This window comes from Oncorhynchus mykiss, chromosome 24 (assembly GCF_057628025.1).
Source record: "Oncorhynchus mykiss isolate SJ-2025 chromosome 24, ASM5762802v1, whole genome shotgun sequence".
Lineage (NCBI taxonomy): Eukaryota > Metazoa > Chordata > Actinopteri > Salmoniformes > Salmonidae > Oncorhynchus > Oncorhynchus mykiss.
The window spans coordinates 10,644,442-10,670,816 of record NC_143045.1 but is presented as its reverse complement, the minus strand read 5'-3'; the positions used below and the strand labels follow the sequence as shown (position 1 = coordinate 10,670,816).

At 44.5% G+C, this 26,375-nt stretch overlaps 1 protein-coding gene and 1 pseudogene across 2 annotated transcripts; one reads left to right on the top strand and one right to left on the bottom strand.

The window, feature by feature from the left end:
* Nucleotides 1-557: 557 nt before the first annotated feature.
* On the top strand, nt 558-13,049 carry LOC110503315 (sodium/glucose cotransporter 2-like; annotated as a pseudogene). Its single transcript, XR_016491247.1, has 14 exons — nt 558-668; nt 3,999-4,069; nt 4,388-4,492; nt 4,636-4,695; nt 4,787-4,890; nt 5,284-5,390; nt 6,078-6,158; nt 10,207-10,419; nt 10,703-10,837; nt 11,103-11,198; nt 11,374-11,524; nt 11,670-11,851; nt 12,126-12,336; nt 12,747-13,049. The product of XR_016491247.1 is annotated as a sodium/glucose cotransporter 2-like (transcript).
* A 269-nt stretch (nt 13,050-13,318) lies between these two features.
* Nucleotides 13,319-23,242, bottom strand: fbxo46 (F-box protein 46). The gene is made up of 2 exons (XM_021582150.3): nt 22,775-23,242; nt 13,319-16,760 (listed from the first exon to the last, which is right to left on the bottom strand). The coding sequence occupies exon 2, from the start codon at nt 16,642-16,644 to the stop codon at nt 14,608-14,610; it is 2,037 nt and encodes a 678-aa protein (XP_021437825.3). The 5' UTR covers nt 16,645-16,760; nt 22,775-23,242; the 3' UTR covers nt 13,319-14,607.
* Between the last annotated feature and the right edge of the window lie 3,133 nt (nt 23,243-26,375).

The following is a 26,375-nucleotide window of genomic DNA, read 5'->3' as shown; positions in this document are numbered from 1 at the left end:
CACCTGGCCTTTCTCTCCTTCACCTGGCCTTTCTCTCCTTCACCTGGCCTTTCTCTCCTTCACCTGACCTTTCTCTCCTTCACCTGGCCTTTCTCTCCTTCACCTGGCCTTTCTCTCCTTCACATGGCCTTTCTCTCCTTCACCTGGCCTTTCTCTCCTTCACCTGGCCTTTCTCTCCTTCACCTGGCCTTTCTCTCCTTCACCTGGCCTTTCTCTCCTTCACCTGGCCTTTCTCTCCTTCACCTGGCCTTTCTCTCCTTCACCTGGCCTTTTTCTCCTTCACCTGACCTTTCTCTCCTTCACATGGCCTTTTTCTCCTTCACCTGGCCTTTCTCTCCTTCACCTGGCCTTTCTCTCCTTCACCTGACCTTTCTCTCCTTCACCTGGCCTTTCTCTCCTTCACCTGGCCTTTCTCTTATGCTTTATCGTCCGTTAGAATGTGAGCCCGCTAGTTAATAGACACTAGTATCATCATTATCCTTTGCTCCAAGTCCTGGACTGATGTCCCTTGGTTTGACATTGCGGTCGTTGACACCTTTCTTCCTTTCTGTTGAGAAATGGAGAATCCTTCGTCTGAAACCACACCGGAGAAGGGGACCATTAATAATCTAACTGATATCTTGGTCATCATCGGCTACTTCATTCGGGTCATTGGAGTGGGCGTCTGGGTTAGTAGTACACCTATCTGTATATCTGTCTACAGGTCTGTAGCCTACATAAACTCAGCAAAACAAAAAAAACGTCCCTTTTTCAGAACTGTTTCTTTCAAAGATCATTCGTAAAAATCCAAATAACTTCACAGATCTTCATTGTAAAGGGTTTAAACACTGTTTCCCATGCTTGTTTAATGGACCATAAACAATTCATGAACATGCACCTGTGGAACGGTTGTTAAGACACTAACAGCTTACAGACGGTCGGCAATTAAGGTCACAGTTATGAAAACCTAGGACACTAAAGAGGCCTTTCTACTGACTCCGAAAAACATCAGAAAAAGATGCCCAGGTTCTCTGCTCATCTGCGTGAACGTGCCTTAGGCATGCTGCAAGGAGGCATGAGGACTGCAGATGTGGCCAGGGCAATAAATTGCAATGTCCGTACTGTGAGACACCTAAGATAGCGCCACAGGGAGACAGGATGGACAGCTGATCGTTCTCGCAGTGGCAGACCACGTGTAACAACACCTGCACAGGATCGGTACATCCGAACATCACACCTACTGAGGGCTTATAGGCCTGTTGTAAGGCAGGTCCTCACCAGACACCCCTGGCAACAAGGTCACCTATGTGCACAAACTCGTTTTGTCTCACCAGGGTTGATGGTCGGAGTCGCGTTTATCATCGAAGAAATGAGTGTTACACCGAGGCCTGTACTCTGGAGCTGGATCAATTTGGATGTGGAGGGTCCGTCATGGTCTGGGGCGGTGTGCCACAGCATCATCGGACTGAGCTTGTTATCATTGCAGGCAATCTCAATGCTGTGCGTTACAGGGAAGACATCCTCCTCCCTCATGTGGTACCCTCTCTGCAGGCTCATCCTGACATGACCCTCCAGCATGACAATGCCACCAGCCATACTGCTCGTTCTGTGCGTGATTTCCTGCAAGACAGGAATGTCAGTGTTCTGGAATGGCCAGCGAAGAGCCCGGATCTCAATCCCATTGAGCACGTCTGGGACCTGTTGGATCGTAGGGTGAGGCCTAGGGCCATTCCCCTTTGAAATGTCTGGGAACTTGCAGGGGCCTTGGGGAAAGAGGGGGTACAGTGCCTTGCGAAAGTATTCGGCCCCCTTGAACTTTGCGACCTTTTGCCACATTTCAGGCTTCAAACATAAAGATATAAAACTGTATTTTTTTGTGAAGAATCAACAACAAGTGAGACACAATCATGAAGTGGAACGACATTTATTGGATATTTCAAACTTTTTTAACAAATCAAAAACTGAAAAATTGGGCGTGCAAAATTATTCAGCCCCCTTAAGTTAATACTTTGTAGCGCCACCTTTTGCTGCGATTACAGCTGTAAGTCGCTTGGGGTATGTCTCTATCAGTTTTGCACATCGAGAGACTGACATTTTTTCCCATTCCTCCTTGCAAAACAGCTCGAGCTCAGTGAGGTTGGATGGAGAGCATTTGTGAACAGCAGTTTTCAGTTCTTTCCACAGATTCTCGATTGGATTCAGGTCTGGACTTTGACTTGGCCATTCTAACACCTGGATATGTTTATTTTTGAACCATTCCATTGTAGATTTTGCTTTATGTTTTGGATCATTGTCTTGTTGGAAGACAAATCTCCGTCCCAGTCTCAGGTCTTTTGCAGACTCCATCAGGTTTTCTTCCAGAATGGTCCTGTCGAGAAGCCGAGAAGAGATCAACATCCGACGAGCTTCTCCTTCACGTCTCTATGGATTAAAATGAATGGTCCTGTCGAGAAGCCGAGAAGAGATCAACATCCGACGAGCTTCTCCTTCACGTCTCTATGGATTAAAATGAATGGCTCCATCCATCTTCCCATCAATTTTAACCATATTCCCTGTCCCTGCTGAAGAAAAGCAGGCCCAAACCATGATGCTGCCACCACCATGTTTGACAGTGGGGATGGTGTGTTCAGCTGTGTTGCTTTTACGCCAAACATAACGTTTTGCATTGTTGCCAAAAAGTTCAATTTTGGTTTCATCTGACCAGAGCACCTTCTTCCACATGTTTGGTGTGTCTCCCAGGTGGCTTGTGGCAAACTTTAAACAACACTTTTTATGGATATCTTGAAGAAATGGCTTTCTTCTTGCCACTCTTCCATAAAGGCCAGATTTGTGCAATATACGACTGATTGTTGTCCCATGGACAGAGTCTCCCACAGCTGTAGATCTCTGCAGTTCATCCAGAGTGATCATGGGCCTCTTGGCTGCATCTCTGATCAGTCTTCTCCTTGTATGAGCTGAAAGTTTAGAGGGACAGCCAGGTCTTGGTAGATTTGCAGTGGTCTGATACTCCTTCCATTTCAATATTATCGCTTGCACAGTGCTCCTTGGGATGTTTAAAGCTTGGGAAATCTTTTTGTATCCAAATCCGGCTTTAAACTTCTTCACAACAGTATCTCGGACCTGCCTGGTGTGTTCCTTGTTCTTCATGATGCTCTCTGCGCTTTTAACGGACCTCTGAGACTATCACAGTGCAGGTGCATTTATACGGAGACTTGATTACACACAGGTGGATTGTATTTATCATCATTAGTAATTTAGGTCAACATTGGATCATTCAGAGATCCTCACTGAACTTCTGGAGAGAGTTTGCTGCACTGAAAGTAAAGGGGCTGAATAATTTTGCACGCCCAATTTTTCAGTTTTTGATTTGTTAAAAAAGTTTGAAATATCCAATAAATGTCGTTCCACTTCATGATTGTGTCCCACTTGTTGTTGATTCTTCACAAAAAAATACAGTTTTATATCTTTATGTTTGAAGACTGAAATGTGGCAAAAGGTCGCAAACTTCAAAGGGGCCGAATACTTTCGCAAGGCACTGTAACATCTCACAGCAAGAGCTGGCATCTCTGGTGCAATCCATGAAGTGGAGATGCACTGCAGTACTTAATGCAGCTGGTGGCCACACCAGATACTGACGGTTACTTTTGATTTTGACCCCTCCTTTGTTCAGGGACACATTATTCCATTTCTGTTAGTCACATGTCTGTGGAACTTGGTCAGTTTATGTCTCTTTTGTCTAATCTTGTTATGTTCATATTTACTCATGTTAAGTTTGCTGAAAATAAACGCAGTTGACAGTGAGAGGACGTTTCTTTTTTTGCTGAGTTTAGTTTTGAATCTACATAGTTTTAAATTATACCTGATTCTCTCCGTGTGTAATTTATCATAATGATGTCATATGTCAAACTGGGTATTTGTATAGCTCCATTTATTGACATATGCAATACTGTAGAGTAAGCATACGTCATGAGGTAAACCACTGCTTAGGGCTTACATCCAGGGAATGTCCCGTCTTCCAGTCTATGTTTCAGACCAACAGTGGCACTGTGGGAGGGTACTTTTGGCAGGACGGACCATGATTTGGTGGCCAGTGAGTTCAACTTCATCTTTAACCTCTTTGCCAACTCGTGTATTTGAACCCTTATTAACCTGTATTTTAGCTAACCCTTTGGGACTGCAGTCACCTTTCTTGTCTTGCTCAGTCCCATTGTCTATATTACAGCCTGTATGCGAGAGGACAGTACCACTCCAAAATCATTTTGGGATATTTGTTTCATTAGTCCAAAAGCATTTTGCATGTCAGCAGACAAGTTTTCAAGAGCCAGGATTTTCAAGAAGCAACGTGTTACATCATCACGACGATGTGTTTTTCCTTTAACAGTTCTCCCCCTTCTCTCACTCTCTCTAGGTTGTAGCGTCACTGTTTGCCAGTAATATTGGTAGCGGCCACTTTGTGGGCCTTGCTGGTACCAGAGCAGCAGGTGGAATTGCTGTGGGGGGATTTGCGTGGAACGTAAGTATAATTTGACGCCTAAAAAAGATGTTATGACATGTTGTTACAGGGTTTCGAGTACACAACACAGTGACAATACTTTCTAATATGTGCTGATCAGGAAATTGAGATTCTTCTGACATTGGAGCACTCTCTCTACCCAGGCCTGGTTTCTTGTGCTCCTATTGGGATGGCTATTTGTCCCTGTCTACCTCACAGTGGGGGTAAGTTACACAAGACCATTGTATGCCAGCTAACATGGCATACTGGAGAGATTTGTGTCGATTGGTAATTTCTGCATTTCTTGTTGCTTAGGTAATTACAATGCCTCAGTACCTGAAGAAGAGGTTTGGGGAAACCAGGATCAGTTTGTACCTCTCCGTCATTTCTCTGTTCCTCTACATCTTCACCAAGATCTCTGTGAGTGTTGGACAGGGCTCCCGAACCCTGTTCCTGGAGAGCTACCGTTGTGTAGGTCTTCGCTCCAACCTTAATCTAGTGCACCTGATTCTAATTATTAGCTGGTTGATGGGTTAGTTACAACTGGAGTTACAGCGAAAACCCACAGGAGGGCGGCTCTCCAGGAACAGGGTTGGAGAGCCCTGGTCTGGGACAACACTATGAGGCACTGTTTGTAACATGCTATAAACGTCCGCCACAGTCCTTTATCATTACATTTTCTTCAATATTGATAGTATCTGTGGTATTTCCAAGTCTCCTGAGTTCTGTACGTTTGATTGAGGTATGAAAGGCATTGCGATATAAACATACCCGTGGACCAGTCTGACTGTCTCCTCGTCTCTGTCTCTCCGGGTGGACATGTTCTCCGGGGCTGTGTTCATACAGCAGGCTCTAGGCTGGAACATCGATGTGGCTGTGATAGCCCTCCTCTCCATCACAGCTCTGTACACAGTCACAGGTAACATCTGTTTGATCAAATTATACACAAAACGCTTTCATTACTTGTGGTAGAAAAGGCTGTCCACGATTAAAGAGAGGTCATGTTTGGAAAAGATTAACCATAGGATAAAAACAGGGCCTTAAGCATTTTGTCTGTTACCCTCGACCCACAAGCACAGCTGATTCTACTTGTCAACTTATCATCAAACCCTTGACAAGTTGAATCAGGTGTTTTTTGTACAGGGCTACAATGAAAATGTGTGATGTTGGGGGTACTGGAGGACTGGAGTTTGGAATCACTGTCCTGGATAAAAAGTTCCCAAACTCGGTCCTGGGGCCCTCCCTGTGTGCACATTTTGGGAAACCCTGTCCTAGATGACCTCTGTAGTTTGTTCATCAACTGGGTTATTGTTGCCTAGTTACCTTACCTCTATGCATATCTACCTCAGTCACTCCAGTATCCGTGCACATGTAAATATGGTATTGGAACTGACTTTAAAAAATATTTCCTGTATATAGTATGCTTGCTTGCTTACTTTGTGTATTTAATATTTCTTATTCTTATTTCTCGTGTGTTTTTCTCTATTACTACATTGTTAATGATTATTGCATTGTTGGGTTTTGAGTTTGCAAGAAAGCCGTTTCACTGTATGTGACATTGTAACTTGAAATGTGTTCATCTGTAATGATCTGTTTTGCTCACTAGGGGGCCTAGCTGCTCTGATGTACACAGACACCGTCCATACATTCGTTATCATCGCTGGCGCCTTCAGCCTCACAGGTTTCGGTAAGTTTAGAGTCCTGTGTCCAGAGTCCAAACACATTCCACCTTGTTGACTCCACTTGTTTCTCAACGCATGACGGAGTAACAAGAAATGGAGATGTTTCTATATCTGTGCTTAAATGTCTTTTTATCTACTGTACTTTTTGTTTATGCTTACATGCGTATGGATGACGTAATGTATAATAACTGATACCAATGATGTATAGATGATGTTATGTATTATATAGATAGTGTACCTCCAAATGAAATACTGTACCATGTTTTGACTATGACTGCATTTAGTGTCGCAACTCTACTTGAGTGGTCCACAATGTGACTTTTAAAATGTGTATTTTGTATTGTCAACTATTCTGTCATTGTGGAATGACACTTTAATAAATGTTTTAAACTCATGACTCAACTGGTCATGATGAATTAGTTGCTGTGTCTAGTGGATCTGTTAGTGCAGCCCTTCCTTACTCACTCTCTCACTCCCTCCCTCCTTCATCCAACCTCCCTCCCTCCTCTCGCATTCACCACCTTTAGTAAACCACTTCCTTGATCCAGCCTCACACTAGGCTGCCCTGGGGCGGCCGTCATTGAAAATTATGAATTTGTTCTTAACTGACTTGCCTAGTTAAATAAAAAAAAAAACTGTAGACCCACTATACAGTGCCTTGCAAAAGTATTCATCCCCCTTGGCATTTTTACTATTTTGTTGCTTTACAACCTATAATTTAAATGGAATTTTATGTGGATTTCATGTAATGGAAATACACAAAATAGTCCAAATTGGTGAAGTAAAATGTAAAAAATATAAAAAAACGGAAAAGTGGGGCGTGCATATGTACAGTTGAAGTCAGAAGTTTACATACACTCATTAAAACTCATTAAAACTTGTTTTTCAACCACTCCACACATTTCTAGTTAACAAACTATAGTTTGGCAAGTCGGTTAGATCTACTTTGTGCATGACACAAGTCATTTTTCCAACAATTGTTCACAGACAGATTATTTCACTTATAATTCACTGTATCACAATTCCAGTGGGTCAGAAGTTTACATACACTAAGTTGACTATGCCTTTAAACAGCTTGGAAAATTCCAGAAAATGATGTTATGGCTTCAGAAGCTTCTGATAGGCTAATTGACATCATTTGAGTCAATTGGAGGTGTACCTGTGGATGTATTTCAAGGCCTACCTTCAAACTCAGTGCCTCTTTGCTTGACATCCTGAGAAAATCAAAAGAAATCAGCCAAGACCTCAGAAAAAAATGGTAGACCTCCACAAGTCTGGTTCATCCTTGGGAGCAATTTCGAAACACCTGAAGGTACCATGTTCATCTGTTCAAACAATAGTACGCAAGTATAAACACCATTGGACTACGCAACCGTCATACCGCTCAGGAAGGAGACGAGTTCTGTCTCCTAGAGATGAACATACTTTGGTGTGAAAAGTGCAAATCAATCCCAGAACAACAGCAAAGGACCTTGTGAAGATGCAGAAGGTACAAAATTATCTATATCCTATATCCTAATATCCTATCCTAAGTCCTATATCGCCATAACCTGAAAGGCAGCTCAGCAAGGAAGAAGCCACTGCTCCAAAAGACTATGGTTTGCAACTGCACATGGGGACAAAGATCATACCTTTTGGAGGAATGTCCTCTGGTCTGATGGAACAAAAATATAACTATTTGGCCATAATGACCATCGTTATGTTTGGAGGAAAAAGGGGGAGGCTTGCAACCCGAAGAACTCCATCCCAACCGTGAAGCACGGGGGTGGCAGCATCATGTTGTGGGGTTTCTTTGCTGCAGGAGGGATTGTTGCGCTTCCAAAATAAATGGCATCATGAGGGGAGAAAATGATGTGGATATATTTCAAGGCCTACCTTCAAACTCAGTGCCTCTTTGCTTGAAATCATGAGAAAATCTAAAGAAATCAGCCATGACCTCCACAACATCTCAAGACATCAGTCAGGAAGTTAAAGCTTGGTCGCAAATGGGTCTTCCAAATGGACAATGACCCCAAGCATACTATCAAAGTTGTGGCAAAATGGCTTAAGGACAACAAAGTCAAAGTATTGGAGTGGCCATCTCAAAGCCCTCACCTCAATCCTATAGAAAATTTGTGGGCAGACCTGGAAAAGCGTATGGGAGCGAGCAGGCCGACAAACCTGACTCAGTTACACCAGCTCTGTCAGGAGGAATGGGTCAGAATTCACCCAACTTATTGTGGGAAGCTTGTGGAAGGCTACCCAAAACGTTTGACCCAAGTTAAACAATTTAAAGGCATTGTTACCAAATACCAATTAAGTGCATGTAAACTTATGACCCACTGGGAATGTGATGAAAGAAATAAAAGCTGACATAAATCATTCTCTCTACTATTATTCTGACATTTCACATTCTTAAAATTAAGTGGTGATTATAATTGACCTAAGACAGTGGATTTTTACTAGGATTAAATGTCAGGAATTGTGAAAAACTGAGTTTAAATGTATTTGGCTAAGGTGCATGTAAACTTCAGACTTCAACTGTATTCACATCCTTTGCTATGCAGCCCCTAAATAAGATCTGGTGCAACCAATTACCTTCAGAAGTCACATAATTAGTTAAATAAAGTCCACCTGTGTGCAATCTAAGTGTCACATGATCTGTCACATGATCTCAGTATATATACACCTGTTCTGAAAGGCTAAAGAGTCTGCAACACCACTAAGCAAAGGGCACCATCAAGCAAGCGGCACCATGAAGACCAAGGAGCTCTCCAAACAGGGCAGGGACAAAGTTGTGGAGAAGTACAGTTCAGGGTTGAGTTATAAAAAAGTATCTGAAACTTTGAACATCCCACGGAGCACCATTAAATCCATTATAAAAAATGGAAAGTATATGGCACCACAACAAACCTGCCAAGAGAGGGCCGCCCACCAAAACTCACAGACCAGGCAAGGAGGGCATTAATTAGAGAGGCAACAAAGATCATCTATAAGTCTTTGCTAGGTAGAGCTCTGCCTTATCTCAGGCGGATTGGAGTATCTGTCCATAGGATCATTTTAAGCCGTACACTCCACAGAGCTGGGCTTTACAGAAGAGTGGCCAGAAAAAAAGTAATTGCTTAAGGAAAGAAATAAGCAAACATGTTTGGTGTTCCCCAGAAGGCATGTGGGAGACTCCCCAAACATATGGAAGAAGGTGTTCTGGTCAGATGAGACTAAAATGGAGCTTTTTCACCATCAAGGAAAACGCTATGTCTAGCGCAAACCCAACACCTCTCATCACCCTAAGAACACCATCCCCACAATGAAGCATGGTAGTGGCCGCATCAGGCTGTGGGGATGTTTTTCATCAGCAGGGACTGGGAAACTGGTCAGAATTGAAGGAATGATGGATGGAGCTAAATACAGGGAAATTCTTGAAACCTGTTTGTCTTCAAGCGATTTGAGACTGGAACAGAGGTTCATCTTTCAGCAGGACAATGACCCTAAGCATACTGCTAAAGCAACACTCGAGTGGTGTAAGGGGAAACATTTAAATGTCTTGGAATGGCCTAGTTAAAGCCCAGACCTCAATCCAATTGAGAATCTGTGGTATGACTTAAAGACTGCTGTACACCAGCGGAACCCACCCAACTTGAAGGAGCTGGAGCAGTTTTGCCTTAAAAAATGGGCAAAAATCCCAGTGGCTAGATGTTCCAAGCTTATAGAGACATACTCCAAGAGACTTGCAGCTGTAATTGCTGCAAAAGGTGGCTCTACAAAGTATAGACGTTGGGGAGGTGAATAGTTATGCACGCTCAAGTTTTCAGTTTTTGTTGTATTATTTCTTTGATTCACAATACATTTTTTGCATCTTCAAAGTGGTAGGCATGTTGTGTAAATCAAATGATACAAACCCCTACAAAATCCATTATAATTCCAGGTTGTAAAGCAACAAAATAGAAAAAATGCCTAAGGGGTGTGAATACTTTCGCAAGCCACTATACATCCCCCAGTCCACTCCTCCTGACCTCTGTAACCTATGTGACAGTGTGTGTGTGTGTCCCTCTTCCTTTCTCTTCCTGTCCTTAGCCTTCTTTGAGGTGGGGGGCTACAATGCTCTGCTGGAGAAGTACAGGTTAGCACTGCCCTCCATGTACCAGTCCCTGGAGCCCCAGCTCTACAACATCTCCCCCCAGTGCTTCACCCCTGAAAACGACGCCTTCCAGCTGCTGGGACCTGCCCTGGCCGGGGGTCCTCTTTGGCATCACCATCGTGGGCGGCTGGTGTTGGTGCACCGACCAGGTAAATAAGCTCATAGGAACACAGTGGATGGAATTCATATGTGCGTTTATTTCATATTGCATTCACTGTAGATGGCCCATTCAAAACTGTGATTAGATTTGAGTTGGCACATTGCTGACAATCTCATTTGCATGTGTTACATAATGTTGCTGTCTGCTCTGCTCATTCTGTTGCTATGGTGAGAGATACTTAAATTAGATGGATGTGAAACAACATGGATCAGACAGAAATATTGAATCGTTGGTTGAGTTGATCTGGGATCTTCCCCCATGTCTGTGTATAGGTGATCATGCAGCGCTGCCTGGCGGCCTGCAGTCTGACCCATGTGAAGGCGTCTGCATCATGTGTGGGTACCTGAAACTGCTCCCCAGGTTCCTTATGGTGTTCCCTGGAATGATCAGCCGCATGTTCTTCCCAGGTGAGTTCCCAAAATATGCCGTCATAGGATTTACAGAGAGGATTGGAGAGTTTGATATTTTAGGTTCATTAACAGGGAAGCAAAGCACACAGCAACAAAAACCTAAATTAATAACAGTTTGTCAAACTTTTTATGCCTTTTTCTTTTACCCTGAAGGGGGGGTGTGTGTGTGTGTGTGTGTGTGTGTGTGTGGTGTTCCCTCTCTTTTCCTCCTGTCATTATGGGCTCCATGGTGACAGAGCCTGTCTTCTCTCTCTGTTGACAGATGAGGTGGGTTGTGTGGTGCCAGAAGTGTGTGGGACGGAGGTGGGCTGCTCCAACATCGCCTACCCCAAACTGGTGGTCTCTGTGATGCCCAATGGTGAGAAGTCTCTCTTCTCTGCTGAACTAGTTGCTCAGATCTGGGTGACACTTTTACTGTATAATTGTTATTTTTACACATAATTTACTGCGTGCAGTTGTGTGTCGATGGCTACCAAGGTTTTTAGCTCTCCCATCATCTTACCTTAATCTTCCTTCCCCCTCCTCTCCCCCAGGTCTGAGGGGCCTGATGCTGGCGGTCATGCTGGTGGTCCTGATGAGCTCCCTGGCTTCCATCTTCAACAGCAGCAGCACCCTGTTCACCATGGACATCTGGACCCGCTTCAGACCGCAGACCAGAGAGAGCAAGCTCATGGTCGTTGGCAGGTATGGTCCTTTTTTCACTTGGTTTAAATAGGAAAACTTGGTTTATGTAGAAAAGTTCAGCTCTCCCAGACCATTTGCTGGAGTAGGTCAATATAACGTACGCTCCAATAAAATGGCTGCCTCTCACTCCGTCTCGCCCTCTGAGAGTGCGGGTCCTCGTCATCGTACCCGTCAGTATCTGCTGGATCCCTGTGGTCCAGGCGGCCCAGAGCGGTCAACTGTTTGAATACATCCAATCAGTGACCAGCTACCTGGCCCCTCCCATCGCCTTAGTCTTCTTCCTGGCTGTGTTTGTGAAGAGGGTCAATGAGCGGGTGAGGTCAGAGGGTGTGTTTTCTAGTTACAGAGCAAATTGTTGTGAGATGACATAGGGAAAGCATTGTTGAGTATGAAAGACATCTGGGCCTGTATTCACAAGGCATCTGAAGGTAGTACTGCCGATCTCAGATTAGACCCCCCTTAATAAAACCTTAATCAAAAATGCCAAACTGATTCTAGATCAGCACTCCTACTCTGAGACTGTGAATGCAGACATATACCACTGGATCAACTTTTGCTTCTTTGATTACTTTGGTACTAAATTTACATTTGTTTCTTTCAGGGGTGTTTTGGGGCCTGATGGGGGGGAACCTAGCTATGGGCTGTGCCATATGGGGCCAGAGTTTTGGTTTGGCTCAGGCAGCTGCCTGTTCCCCTCACTGCCCCACTCTGGTGTGTGGAGTCTATTACCTCTACTTCACTGTGCTCCTCTTCTTCTGCACCTCCATCCTGGTGCTGCTTGTCAGCTACTGTACACTGGCCATAGACAACAGGTGAGCGCTTGCCTCAACACTGTTTTATCAAATGCCTGCATCCATATCATTAATGCAGGGGACTCTTACCCACTATTATGAGAACTTATAAGCCTGTGGTGGTATGCATCTCCCCATATAATGCTCTGAGTGAGGTCTGATGGAACTGAAGTGCTGGGGAGGATAGCAGGCAGGGAGGCAGAGGAGAAAAGCAGAGAAGTCTGACAGCCCAGGTATGAGAAACATCCACTACACATGGCGCAGTCGAGCAGATCTAATCCATGATGCATTGTGGGTAAATTGACTGACTGATCTAAAATGTATTTATTATGCAAGGTGATTTGTAGATCAGTCAGTCTTGACTCACCTGCAAAGTCTAACAAGCCCATAACCTTGTTTTGATTTCTTTCCTTTGCTAGTGGATGCTGAAGAACCCATATCTGTTGTCTCATTGGCTGGTTCTGTGGCATCAGCAGCTCACAGGCCCAGAGCTCACAGGAGGTTGAGGCATCCAAAGAGCTTCCTGACATCAGTGAGGAGCCCTTCTGGAAGAATGTTGTTGATGCTAATGCCCTGGTTATGATGGCTGTGGCAGTTACTATGCATGAGGGGGCTAGTAAAAAACGACATTGTGACCATTGATAATCATTTTCACTAGATTCTGAATTAAACCAAATTGTATGTCTCATACCTTTTGTTAGTATACATATGTGCATCTACTCATGAAAAATAGTCCTTTGTAGGACTTTTCCTTGTAATATTGTTATGAAATTGGGTATGATTACCAATAATCCACACTCCTTTGCTAAACCTGGACATTACCATACACGTCTCCCCTCTAGTGGCCACATGATGCCATTGCATATCAAGTGTCACTGTCCTCCGCAAGACAATTTCAAATCTAAATGAAATCAATAGATTTTTCATTTAGAAGTTGCTACAGTGTAGGCCCATCAAAAGTTACCAACAAGTCATCATGCAGAAAGAAACGTCAGGGGTCATATTCCAGTTAATCATTTCTGTTTATTTGAGAAGCACATATTCCCATTAGCATTGTACATCTGAAACCTACAGTGGTCTCCCAATACCCGGTGAGGAGTCAAGTGAACAAAGTTCTCTATACTGTATTTGTCAAGGTTTTGCAGATTTAGGGAGTGTGAGTGGGACCAGCGGGGTTAAGGCTGGAAGCTGGTGTAGAGAGATGGTCAGGGTTTCTTTTCACCCACATTGACGCAAAGACTGCCCTCTGCCAACTAGCAGGGAGTTGGGACTGGGGGTTAGTGGGGAGGGAGGGGCAAGAAAATAGAGGCGGGAGGGAGAACATAGTCCTCAAAAAACAGCAAACATTCGCTCATACACCAAAAAAAACTAAAGCATTGATATCAAGCTGTCAAAACCATTGTACAAAGTGACACCAGAGCTTTGCAAAGTGACACTTTGCCTTCTCTTGCCCCCACACTGTTAAAAAAGTCTCAATCATTAAAGGCCCAGTGCAGTCAAACATGATTTCCTGTGTTTTATATACATTTTTGCACAGAGGTTGGAATTATACTGTGCAATTGTGAAAATGTGAGTTAAAGCCCTTTTAGTCTAAGAGCTGTTGGAAATTTCAGCCTGTTTTGGTGGGATGGATTTTTGGCCTGCCTGGTGACATCACTAGTTAATAGAGCAATAAGAACGAGTTGAAAACCTCTGCCAGCAACAGCTACAGCTCAGTTTTCCCTCCCCAACCAGACCCAACCAGACAGTCCAAGCAAACATTCTTGTTTCTGAAAATGCTCTTTGCCAAGATGCTATTTTTTCTTTTCGACCATTTTAATTGAACACAATCACAGTAAGGTACTTAATTGTTACCCAGCAATGATTTGATATTGAGATAAAAACAGCTGCATTGGACCTTTAAAAACTTTCACAGACTCCCTCTGTGAGCCAGCCAGTTAGTCCTCAGTGGCTGGGCCTCTGGTCAGTAAGGTTGGGGTCAGCTCCAGTACTGACAGCATGGCTAGGACGTAACTGTCAGTTGACCAATAGGCAGAAACGTTGAGCATCAGGCCTCATGCACACAGAGCACCATACCATACCACCAACATGGGCCCACTCATCAGGTGTCCAGTTTTCACATGTACTAACAACCGAGTAGGGAGCTAGTCGACTGCTAAGAACAAGGTGATAGCGAGCAGAGAGAGCGCTGACAACACAGGAGAGGACCCCAACCCTGGTCTGTAGCGTGCCACCAGGTGCAGTGGGTCTAGAGGGAGTAAGAGGGGTTCTGGGACCCAGGAAGGGCCCCCTTTACCTCCCGTCCTCCCTCTTAGCGCGGGTCTGCACCAGCTCGCAGGGCTGCAGTACCCAGTTGTTGTCATGCAGCCCCACGCAGCAGCCTGGTGTGTCCTTGTCCGTGCGCCGGCAGCACATCCAATAGGAGCGTCCATAAGGCAGGTCGTGGTGGTAAGGTTTGGGGTGCCAGCGGCAGAGAGACACGTCGCCCCGTTCGTACTGCCGCTTGCACTGCTTGCAGGGGTCGTCGCGGTACAGCGGGTCCTGGTTCCAGCGCGAGTCGGTGGCGGGCACACCGTACGTCTCAATCAGAACCTTGAAGTCGTAGCAGGTGCACTTGAGGGCGGCCAGCGAGCGGGTGGGCAGGTAGCTGAAGATGTTGACCATGATGTGGTCGGGCAGTAGCAGCATGTACTGACGAGGCTCCAGCAGCCGCTGGATCTGGAAGCGGATCTCCAGGAAGTCGTGAGAGACGTGGCGGTAGAGACGGCACAGGGAGGGGTCCGAGCAGTCCTCCACGCCGGCCAGGGGGGAGTCCGGCCGGTCAGCAGCATCCCCAGCAGGATTGTTGTTATTGGTGCAGTCCAAAGAGCACATTCCACTGCTGCTGCCGGTGCCACAGTCCTCGTCAGACCCTCTCTGGGGCTGCAGGAAGAACAGCTGGCCTGGAGGGGGGTCCTCTGAGCCGTCGGCAGGGCTGACCCCACTGGGCATGGCGAAACACACCGTCTCCTCTTGCACATTCTCTGTGCTGTCCTTGCCATAGAACACACACTGGTCCACAGCACCCGTGACCACCACCTCCACGTGGAAGCCAGTCACCCTCTCCCGGGCCACATGCTTCTTCTCCCCAGAGCCGAGCTCCTGGCTGGGGTCAGGGCTGCTGGAGTCTGGCCGGTCCGTATGGCCCTCCCCATGGGGGTCAGCTTTTGGAGAGCCGGCCAGCAGGAGGCTGGGGTCAAGTGACGAGGGGCTGACCAGCTGGTAGAGATCACAGGTGATCTTCTCGTTGGCCCGGGCCCCCGCCTGCCCCCCTCCTCCCCCACAGCTCATGAACATGCAGCGGGGCCGGCCTGCGGGCTCCGACTGCGAGCGAGGATCCAGGCTGGACACCCGGAAGGCTATCCTCACTTCGCCTCGGCCGTGGGTGGGCCCGGCGCTGCCAGAGTCCCCGCTCCGCTCCCTCTCCCTGGGAGAGTCCAGGCCCGACGCGGGCCTCAATGTGTTCTCCAGGAGTTGATGTTGGGACTCAAAGTGGGCTACAACCTGAGCCACACGCCGCGACTCCTGCTGCTCCTCCTCCTCCAGGGCACCATGCGAGGGGTGTGGGGGGTCAGGGCTCTCTGACAGGAACACCATGGGGCTGGGGTCGGAGACTGTGCCCCGCAGGAGTGTGTGCTCGGGGTCTTCTGGGGCAGTCTGTCCCTGGGCCACCATGCCCTGCAGGGCCACGGCTGTACGCTGCTCTACCAGGGCCACCATCTCCGCCACAGACAGCAGGTCAGTCTCACTCACGCCGGGGAGGTCCTCTAGGGTGGAGGGCTCTGGGGGCGGGGGGGCGGAAATGACGTGGGCCCGGGCGGGGGGGTCATAGGAGGAGCAGCGCCGCCTACGCTTGGCCTTAGTGCAGTCCGTGGCCCAGTTCCCTTTCACCTTTATGGCACTGGGTCGAGGCAGGCCCACCCCACTGAACTGGTGGGCCACGAAGAAGGCAATCTTCTCCTTGGTGTTGCCTGGCTTGATGACGTACCAGGTGTCCAGCAGCACCCTCCCATCCTCCATCTGTGTGGCGCCGGGAGGGGTGGATGGGGCCTGCGGTGCCGATGCCGGGTCGGCGTCTGGGGGAGTGTTCTCGGAGCCGGCATCCTCCTCCTCCTGGCCATCCACGCCTCCCCCGGCCTCCAGCGACGTGTGCCCCGCAGTGTCAGCCTTGCAGAGGGAGGGGGCTGCCCCACTGCCCCCCGTACCCGTGCTTCGGGGCTTGTTCTGGGAGTAGGTGCCAAAGGGGCGTGGGCACCACAGTCGGATGTGGGAGAAGGTATCTCGGTCCATCACGGGCCAGAGGGAAGCATATCAGCGGCGTCTAGGCTGGGCATCTGCTGTGCACCACGCCACTCATTCTCTCTGTGCGAGCCAGTAGGCACCGTCACAGGAAGAGGGCATTCAATCTGTAGAGAGAGGGAGAGGAGTATTACAACATTAACCATCATAGGTCATCTAGCCGGGGGAGATAAACATGAGTCATGTCATCAAGTTGTATTACATTACACATCTAAAAATCTCATTTGAGGGCCAATTTCTTCCCATGCATTCTACATGTTGCATTAGTACTAAATACCGAAGTCACCTAGTCTAATTCTGTGACCTCTATGGAAGGGTGAGACACTCACTGGATCAAATGTCACACCTTCTAGCCATTCATTACAGCAAGAGTACAGCAAGTCAGCTTCTAGCCTCTTGGTGGTTCAGAAACCAAGTCGCAGTGCACAAGGAAGTCAGGAGGACTCGTGCTTTCAGACAGCCTCAACAGCTAAACTCAATTAGTCAATTATCTCGCCTTGAAGGCTTTCAATCTAATTAAAGGCTTCCATTTCAGGGCCTTGTGTCTGGGGCAGATGAAGGGAGGAATAAAAGAGCTAATGGATTCCCATCCTGACACTTCAAAAGAGGACCTGCCTAATAGGAGATGAGGAAGAACAAGGAAAGCATATGCCTAGTCTATTTTTAGAAGGGGAGAGTAGTGGAATTGATATTGCCTGCCAGGCAGAGTCTAAAGGATCTTGGCTGCGGCCTGCAGGAAAACTGTTTACCCGGGGTGCCTGTGCCATTTCATGTTACCCTGCCAAAAATGTGACACTGAGTGCTTAAGAGGAACAAGTGGTGCAAAACTGTTTCAACGAGACCTTTAGACCTCTATGTTGACAAATGTGTCTGTTTTTCTTGTTATGTACATTGTATGTGTGATGTATTTATGCAGGGCTCATCTGTAAAAGAGATCCTGCACAGGCTGTGTGTGTGTGTGTGTGTGTGTGTGTGTGTGTGTGTACGCGTGTGTGTGTGTGTGTGTGTGTGTGTGTGTGTGTGTGTGTGTACGCGTGTGTGTGTACGCGCGTACTCCTGGGTTGATTAAGGGCTTTATAAATCACACAGCTCCAGCTAAGAGCCTGCAGATTACACCCTGTATGAAGTACATCCCAGGGCCACCACCCCACTCCGTTTTTACCCCCCCCACATAAAAATATTGGTTGGCGTAACAGGGACAGTGAGTGTCAGTCTGTTTGTCCATCTTTGAAACAAACACTGGCACTTCCTGAAGCAGACAGTGAGTGATTCATTTGTCTCCAGTCAGATTCCCTCTCTATTGACCAGTATCTACTATTTAGAGCCACCAACGTTGCTTCAGAAGATGGAGAGATGGAGGAGAGGATGGCAGTCGCACTACCAGTCACCCAGAAGCTGGAGTCAGTGGCTATAATCCATCCTGTAGTCATAGCCTATTTACTGACTGCGATCCCACAATATCCCCTGCAATTTATTTAGGAAGTAAGGCGGCTGATGACCAGAGGGTAGTAAAATGCTACAATAGTAATAAACGGCATGCAGTATGTGGTTCTATTCTACACGTGTTTCCATACGAGCTGAAACAAAGCTGAACTCTGCAGGGAGACACCATCTAATACAAGCAGTATGTTTAAAGACGTCTATACTGGCTTAATAACAGGTAATGAGTAATAGCCTGAACGATGACAGAGTCCACAAAATGAGGACATGAGACTAGTACACCGTTTATCGTATCAAAGTAATATCCATGGACCAAAACAAGGACGATACTTTGCCAAAAATCTGTATTCCCCAACAGCTGATAAAAACTGCATTATCATTGCACAGGTTTTCCCCTCTCATTTGAAACAATTCCTGCAAATTAAGGCTGGTTTTAAGCTTTTTTTTGTTTGTTGCCTAAGCCTCCAAATCCTGTCCATGCCAAGCGGCAGTACAGAAATAGCTGAGTGCCGTGCCAGAGGCTCGTCTCTCACTGGCTCCCCAAGTTGTCTGACCGACCGCTGAACCACACACACACACACACAAATGCAGGAGGATTCACTCCTCCATCATGTAGTCATCAAACAATCCAGAGGCTTTCTGCTGGAGCATATTCAGCAGGCTCCACATCATAACAGAATGCTCCAGATTTAACAGGGAACGTATAGAAACAAAACGGTTGTCAAAATGCCACGGAATACATTTCAATTCCACAACTTGCGTTTCTATCTGCGCCCACTAAAATACCACCGTTAGAATAGTCTCAGGCAGTGAAGGAATGTTTAGCACGACATCATTCCTATCACAAGAGAAAATATAATATTGAGAAGAAAAAAGTTTAGGCATACATACTTTCAGGGAAAAACACTTGTTAAACTAAAATCCTAATTCCAGGCTTTCCTCATAATTCAGACAGGCCCCTCGTTCGCCTCTAGTGATATCCTCCCTCTCAGAGGCTTTGAGAATGGTGGACTATGCAGAGAGGTGATAAATTACTCCAGCCACTGGCCCTCGCCTTGGCTGCGCCTGCAGGGACAATACAGCAGTAGCCCGTGCCAAGGTGAGGCTGATAATGGACCACCCACCCCCAATAAAATGAACCCAGAGTGCCTTTGTCACGAGAGGGTCAAGCAGACAAGCTGGCTATAGAAGTGTTTGGTCTGTCAGCTGTGCTTCTCCGGCAGTGAACAGCACTGTGCTGAACTGCAACGGATATTGAGGCCCTCCTTTTAAACTATAGCTCTTCATCAGGTTGTTTCTTTCCACCATTTGGCTTCAATCAAAAGAGTTCATCACCAACCCCCTCACTCAAATAGTGTTGGTTGTAAAGGGGCCAGGACAATGGTCGCCATAATGGTGAATTGTAGTTTCTCTGTAAACATTGAATAGAAACCCTATCAATACAAAACTGTTCTGAGAGGATTTTAGGCTGACCCAAGCGTCAAAGGATGATCCCTGGAATTTAACTATTAAATATAGACCTACATGTGAAGATGAATCATGAAGATGCCCAAAGCTTGTTTCAATGCCCCATTGCTCCACTATTTCCATACTTCTGATTCTAGTACCAAAGATAAAAATGTATAGGCCTAGTTCTCAGTTGAACAACATGTGCTTTTCCTGTAGTTCGATTATTTCTTTCGTCTTTGAGAAAATAAGAGCATTTCAATGTAAAACCGGACCCTTGAGCGCCACCAAGTTCATAGGATGATGTTAAATATGGTGTCTAATGAAAGCTACAGTAGGCATCTATATTTAAGAAATCAAGGCATATATGTACACAGTTTAACTATTTTCTATCCTAAATATTAGGACTAAGCAACGGCTTCGAACTCTATTCAAACAGATGGAAAAAGGGCCTTAGAAAACATTTACCAGAAAAAGTCTTAAAGTCTTAAGAGGTATCAGTAACACATCAAAACACAATCATGTTGATGTGAAGACCCCTGCCAGCTAACATCAACACACACACACTGCCCTGTGCCTTAATTCTGTTATCAAAAACCCACATACCTAAGATATTTTCCCATTTCGCTCATGAGGGAGGATAATGAAAGTTCACAAAAGTAACAAGTAAAGGTAGACCTACATATTAGCGATTTTACTAATATCTATTTGGTTATGAATTATTAAGTGATTAAAAACAATTATTTTACAAATGACTGCAATTGAATTGGCAACAATGGGAAATCATAGTCACAAACCACTGTTGGGTCACCTGCTACAGTCCTTCCTTCCACAACTCCTAACGGTTTTCTTTCTCCTTCTACCATTTGGTGGTCAAAGCAAGTGTGACTACAGCCTGGACAAGCCCTCTCCATCCAGTTAATGTCACCTCTCCCGGCTACCTACTGACACCTACCCATGAGCCCCCGCTCTTTCCATTTACTGTAATCAGCTTCCTTACTCACTGAGCACCAACTGACATCAGACGTCCATGGACATTGAGAAGTATTCGGAATTTGGTCAGTCCCCCCCCTGGCCTTGATTTCAACGTCCAAAGATGTTGATTTTTGGTCCGGTCCAGACCGGCCTTGATTTGACCCAAAACAGACATCCATGATTGGTTCAGATTTGGTAAAACATTTTTTTAAATTAAAGTATAGTTCAGTAGAATAGAGTTCAGTACAGTACACAGTAAAGCACACAAGTTGAGTACACTAATTTACTGTACTCTACCGAACTACACTTGCGCTTTCCATGACAGACTGGACCAGGTGAAAGCTATGATCCCTTATTGATGTCACTTGTTAAATCCACTTCAATCAGTGTAGATGAAGGGGGAAAAGAGGTTAAATAATGATTTTTAAGTTTGAGACATGGTTTGTGTATGTTAGCCATTCAGAGGGTGAATGGGTAGGACAAAAACATTGAAGTGCCTATGAACGGGGTATGGAAGTAGGTGCCAGGCGCACCGGTTGGTGTCAAGAACTGCAACGCTGCTGGGTTTTTCACGCTCAACAGTTTCTCGTGTGTATCAGAAATGGTCTACCACCCAAAGGACATCCAGCCAACTTGACACGACTGTGGGAAACATTGGCGTCAACGTGGGCCAGCATCCCTTCGGAATGCTCTTGACAACTTGTAGAGCCCATGACCCGACAAATTGAAGCTGTTCTGAGGGAAAAAAGACATTTATGACTAATTCGGATTTGGTCCGGTCCAAACTAATTTGGTCTTGGGTGCTTGAGGTGTCACTACAGACACCCTGGTTCGATTCCAGGCTGTATCACAACCGGCCATGATTGGGAGTCCCATAGGGCGGCGCACAATTTCCCCAGCGTCGTTCGGGTTTGGCCGGTGTAGGCCGTCATTGTAATTAAGAATTTGTTCTTAACGGACTTGTCTAGTTAAATAAAGGTTACATTTATTTATATAAAAAAAATGTTTTAAAAATAGCCAGTGTGTAGAATAATACCAAAATATGCAGAAGTCTATATTGCATATATCTAAATTTGTGTGCCTATTTAAGATACAACACTCTAATATCCATAATTATGCATTTATTTCTGTATAGTACAGATCAGGGACCCATGATGAAATTCTGTCACCAGCTGTAAATCCACTTCACACTTCAATTAACAAAATAGATGTTTTCAATGGCAAGGTGTCATATGTCATAGCTGACACCCCATTGTTTCGGCAGACAAATTTGAATCTTAATCCAGAGTAACGTTAGATATTTACCAGTGTTTGGAAAACATGGTCACCTAGCCAATACTGAATTAAGAAGCTGAAAATCAAACAAACGAAACAGAGAAACGTTACTGCACTGAGGAAGTACAGGTGACATGGACTCTAGCTATAAACAAAGCACCTTCAGAATTTAACGGAACATTTCCATTAGGTTGTCTACATGGGTAACCATGCGTAGCCAATGACTAATTATTGACATCCCCACGTGTTTATTCAATTGTCTAACAAACAAACAATGAGTTGAAATGACCAAAAATATGATACAAATGTAACAATAATTGCGCAATCTAGCTAACTTAGTTACATAGCTAGCTAGGAATAGGACGAAACATAAATCCTGGCTGTGGTTTAACCAGATGGTTTAGTTATTCTTATAACGTTAAGTTAACCCCCTAAGTCCGTACCGTGGTTAACTAGCTAACTAATGTTGGCTTACATTAGGTTAGTTATATGCTAATCAATTATGCTAACGAGCAACTACCTGACGTGCAGGCCGCAAAGAAGTAAACACTAACGTCAGCTGGCTAATGTTAACTAGGTAGCTAACACAACTAGGTACAGTAACGTTAGCTAAACAACTTCATTTCCTAGCTGCTAGTTAGCTTAACGTTACCAATTTATCTAAGTTAATGTTAGCTGGCTAGCCAACTAGGCTAAGTTAGTTAGAGCGTTATAGCCCAAGACGCCAACAACAATCTCGTTGTTACATGGTTACAAACACTCGCTATGGCGCGGCTAGCTGATAGATGTGGTGCCTGTCTTTGAAGTAAACATTAAAATCAGTTAGCCAACTACGTTAAGGGTTGTCGTGTAACATTGTGTGCTGGCTAGGCTGCCAAACAAAATTGCAATGGAACCCATATTGTTTGTTGCTGGCTAACGACATTGAAATGCAGCTAAGAATTGCTAACGTAAAGTGCAATTATTCATGTTATCTTCGTCTTACCTGTAGATCCGCAAACTCTTGACCTGCAACAGTGCGGATGACAGCACTAGCAAGTCACCCCGTCTTAGGCCCGTTTTCCTCTCAACAACCGACCGAGGAACCCGATTGAGCAAGGATGGGGGTGCAGGTGACTCGGGTTATCTTTTAGCGTTTACGTGTCCACGTAGCTAGCGATCTGCAGAATATAGTACTTACTTTCTAATATCAACCTAATGTTAACCTCGAAGCCTACTGTCCGTTTTTTGATTGTACACAACCTGTACTGATCCTGAGCCTGTTTCACACTCTTCCTCGTTCATCTGGCTACCTTTTCAGAGCTGACACAGGCTGGCCTTTACGGTACATTCTCTGACCAACCAAAATAATCGGAATCAGAACATCCGTGGAGAGGAAGGCCATCTTGTTGACAGGCAGCTGCACAAGGCCCACAGCCAATAGCAAGGCAGAGTCGATGGCGTACCCATATATGGCATATATGGCCCCACTCACCCCCCTCTTTGCTCTCACCCCTCCCAATCTCTCTCTCTCAATTAAATTAAATTAAAAAGGGCTTTATTGGCATCGGAAACGTATGAATACATTGCCAAAGCAAGTGAAATAGATAATAACACTCACAAGTTTCAAAGGAATTGACATTTCAAATGTCATATTATGGCAATGTACAGTGTTATAATGATGTGACAATAGTTAAAGTACAAAAGGGAAAATAAATAAACATAAATATGGGTTGTATTTACAATGGTGTTTGTTCTTCACTGGTTGCCCTTTTCTTGTGGCAACCAGTCACAAATATTGCTGCTATGATGGCACACCGTGGTATTTCACCCAATAGATATGGGAGTTTATCAAAATTTGATTTGTTTTGGAATTCTTTGTGGGTCTGTGTAATCTGAGAATAATATGTGTCTCTAATATGGTCATACATTTTGGCAGGAGGTTAGGAAGTGCAGCTCAGTTTCCACCTTATTTTGTGTACAGCGTGCACATAGCCTCTCTCTCTGACACACACACACACAATGCTGCCGTAGATCCAATTTACAGTCATCAGCATTCAATACAACATGCTAGCAAATTGCAATAAAACAATTGCAAGCATCATAAGTTGCACATGCTATTCACTAAGCAAAACAAGTTGACATGACATCATGTAATGTCAACTAAAAAACTGTTTGCAATGAGAATGCAGAATAGCCTACTATGGAATGATATATGGCATTACAGTTGTATTACTATATATACACATGAAGGAAAAAGTAAGGAACCCTCAATGTGTCCCAGGTACATGTATATCATTATCCCAACATAATTATCTGACTGGTAAACAAATTAAACTTTTCTCCCACTGTATTTACAGTTTGAAGGAAACCATCAGCAATGCCACTTTGTTTTCCCCTGATCGAAACAATGTGTGAACTTTCTCTCAACAAAACTGTATACACTGACAGATGACATTTGTATTTAAGGCTTTGCAATAAAGAGCTCAGGATGACGTACTATCAGTGTACAAAGAGTAGAAGATAAGAAGATAAGTCCTGTACATGTATTTGGAGATTTGATCATTGCTTGAGATTTGACAACAAAATACTAATGCTTTTAAGTGATTTATAATAAAAACTGTAAGAAACTAATATGCCAACATTTTATACAGCCTCTTCTTCAAATGCAGGATGGCCATGCATGCAAATGGTAGCACAGGTGGGTTTGTGTGGAGAAGGAGCTTAGAGCAGCTGATACAGCCCAGCAGAGGGCCAGACGGAACTGCTGAGTGTTGGGCTCCATGCATGAGCGCGCACTCACTTGTGTACACCAGCTTCAAACAGCTGAAAATACAATATTTTTGGTTATGGAATATATATTTCACAGCAGTTTAGATGGTACAATGATTCTATACACTATACTTGCTTATTTTGTCACAAACTGAAATTAAGCAAAATATTAGAATTTGATTAAACAGAAAATGGCGGAGTGATTTCAGTATAGTGCGTCTTTAATACTTTTCAATTGTTTTCAAATGGCTTTATGGTCACCACCACACCACAGTGTACAGAGTTTGCAAACATATTCCCCAAAAAACTATCAATGGTTCCATAACATTATTGCCATGTTTTTTTTCATTGTACAAACATGGCCCAATGTAGGCAACAGAGGAGCACAGCTGGTGGAACATGCCAAGTTTGTAGCGTGCAATCAAAAGGTAAGCTATCTAATCATGGCATGGGGTTGTTCAATGACGCATTTATTTCTTTAAAATCTGTCACTTGATAATTTCATTTCAGAGACAAATATCTTTTTTTTTTTTTTGCTAAATGCTATATCCGCCTCACTCTCAGAGAAGTAGTACTGCTATATTTTGGGTTTTACAGTCAAATTAAACAAATAACTACATTGTTTACCTTTTAAGGATCCCCCCCCCCCCCCCTTTCTTTAAATAAATTGCGTAAAATGACATACCCAAATCTAACTGACTGTAGCTCAGGCCCTGAAGCAAGGATATGCATATTCTTGAAATGTGAAAGGAATGTAGGATAATATAGCACAATAGATCTGGTAAAAGATAACACAAAGAAAGAAAAAAAAACGTTATTTTGTATTTTTTTTGTACCATCATCTTTGAAATGCAAAGGAAAGGCCATAATGTATTATTCCAGCCCAGGTGCAATTTAGATTTTGGCCACTAGATGGCATCAGTGTATGTGCAAAGACTGATCCAATGCACTTCCGTTCAAAATGTTATATCAAGACTGCCAAAATGTGCCTAATTTGTTTATTAATAACTTTTCATGTTTAAAATTGTGCACTCTCCTCAAACAATAACATGGTATTCTTTCACTGTAAAAGTGACTGTAAATTGGACAGTGCAGTTAGATTAACAAGAATTTAAGCTTTCTGCCAATATCAGATGTCTATGTCCTGGGAAATTCTCTTGTTACTTACAACCTCATGCTAATCGCATTAGCCCAAGTTAGCTCAACCATCCTGTGGAATGGACACCGATCCCGAAGTTAATAAAGAACTGTACAAATGATACATGTGACATCAATATAATTTATTTTTATTTTTATATAATTAAATACAGTAGTATGATATCTGTATGCAAAACATTTACATTTGACATTTTAGTCATTTTGCAGATAATTTTAGACCGGATACGAACATTCCATTCCAGTATTTACATCAAATACATGTATATTGAGGTATTTTGGAATTTAGACACAAAATACATTTGCAACTACACGCCTTCCCTATAACAACATTCTCAGTAACAGTAACATTTTTTTTTTACTTGCTAAGACTGTGAAATGCAGTTGCTTATCTACCTCTGTTAAATGCACTGACTGTAAGTCACTCTGAATAAAAGTGCCTGCTAAATGACCAAAATGCAAATGTTAAAAATAAAAAGGGCAAAACACACTGGGTATTATTATTGGCCTTGTTTCATAGGCTCATTAGAATAGTACCCAGCATGCCTTGCAAGTGTTCATTGGGGTGGAGTGAGGGGTGGGGGGTTGAGGAGTAATAAAGGCCTAGTTCACAAATCTTGTTGTGTAATTATGTTTCATTTTTTAGGGAGTGATGCATTACCCTCAGCACCCCTACTTCC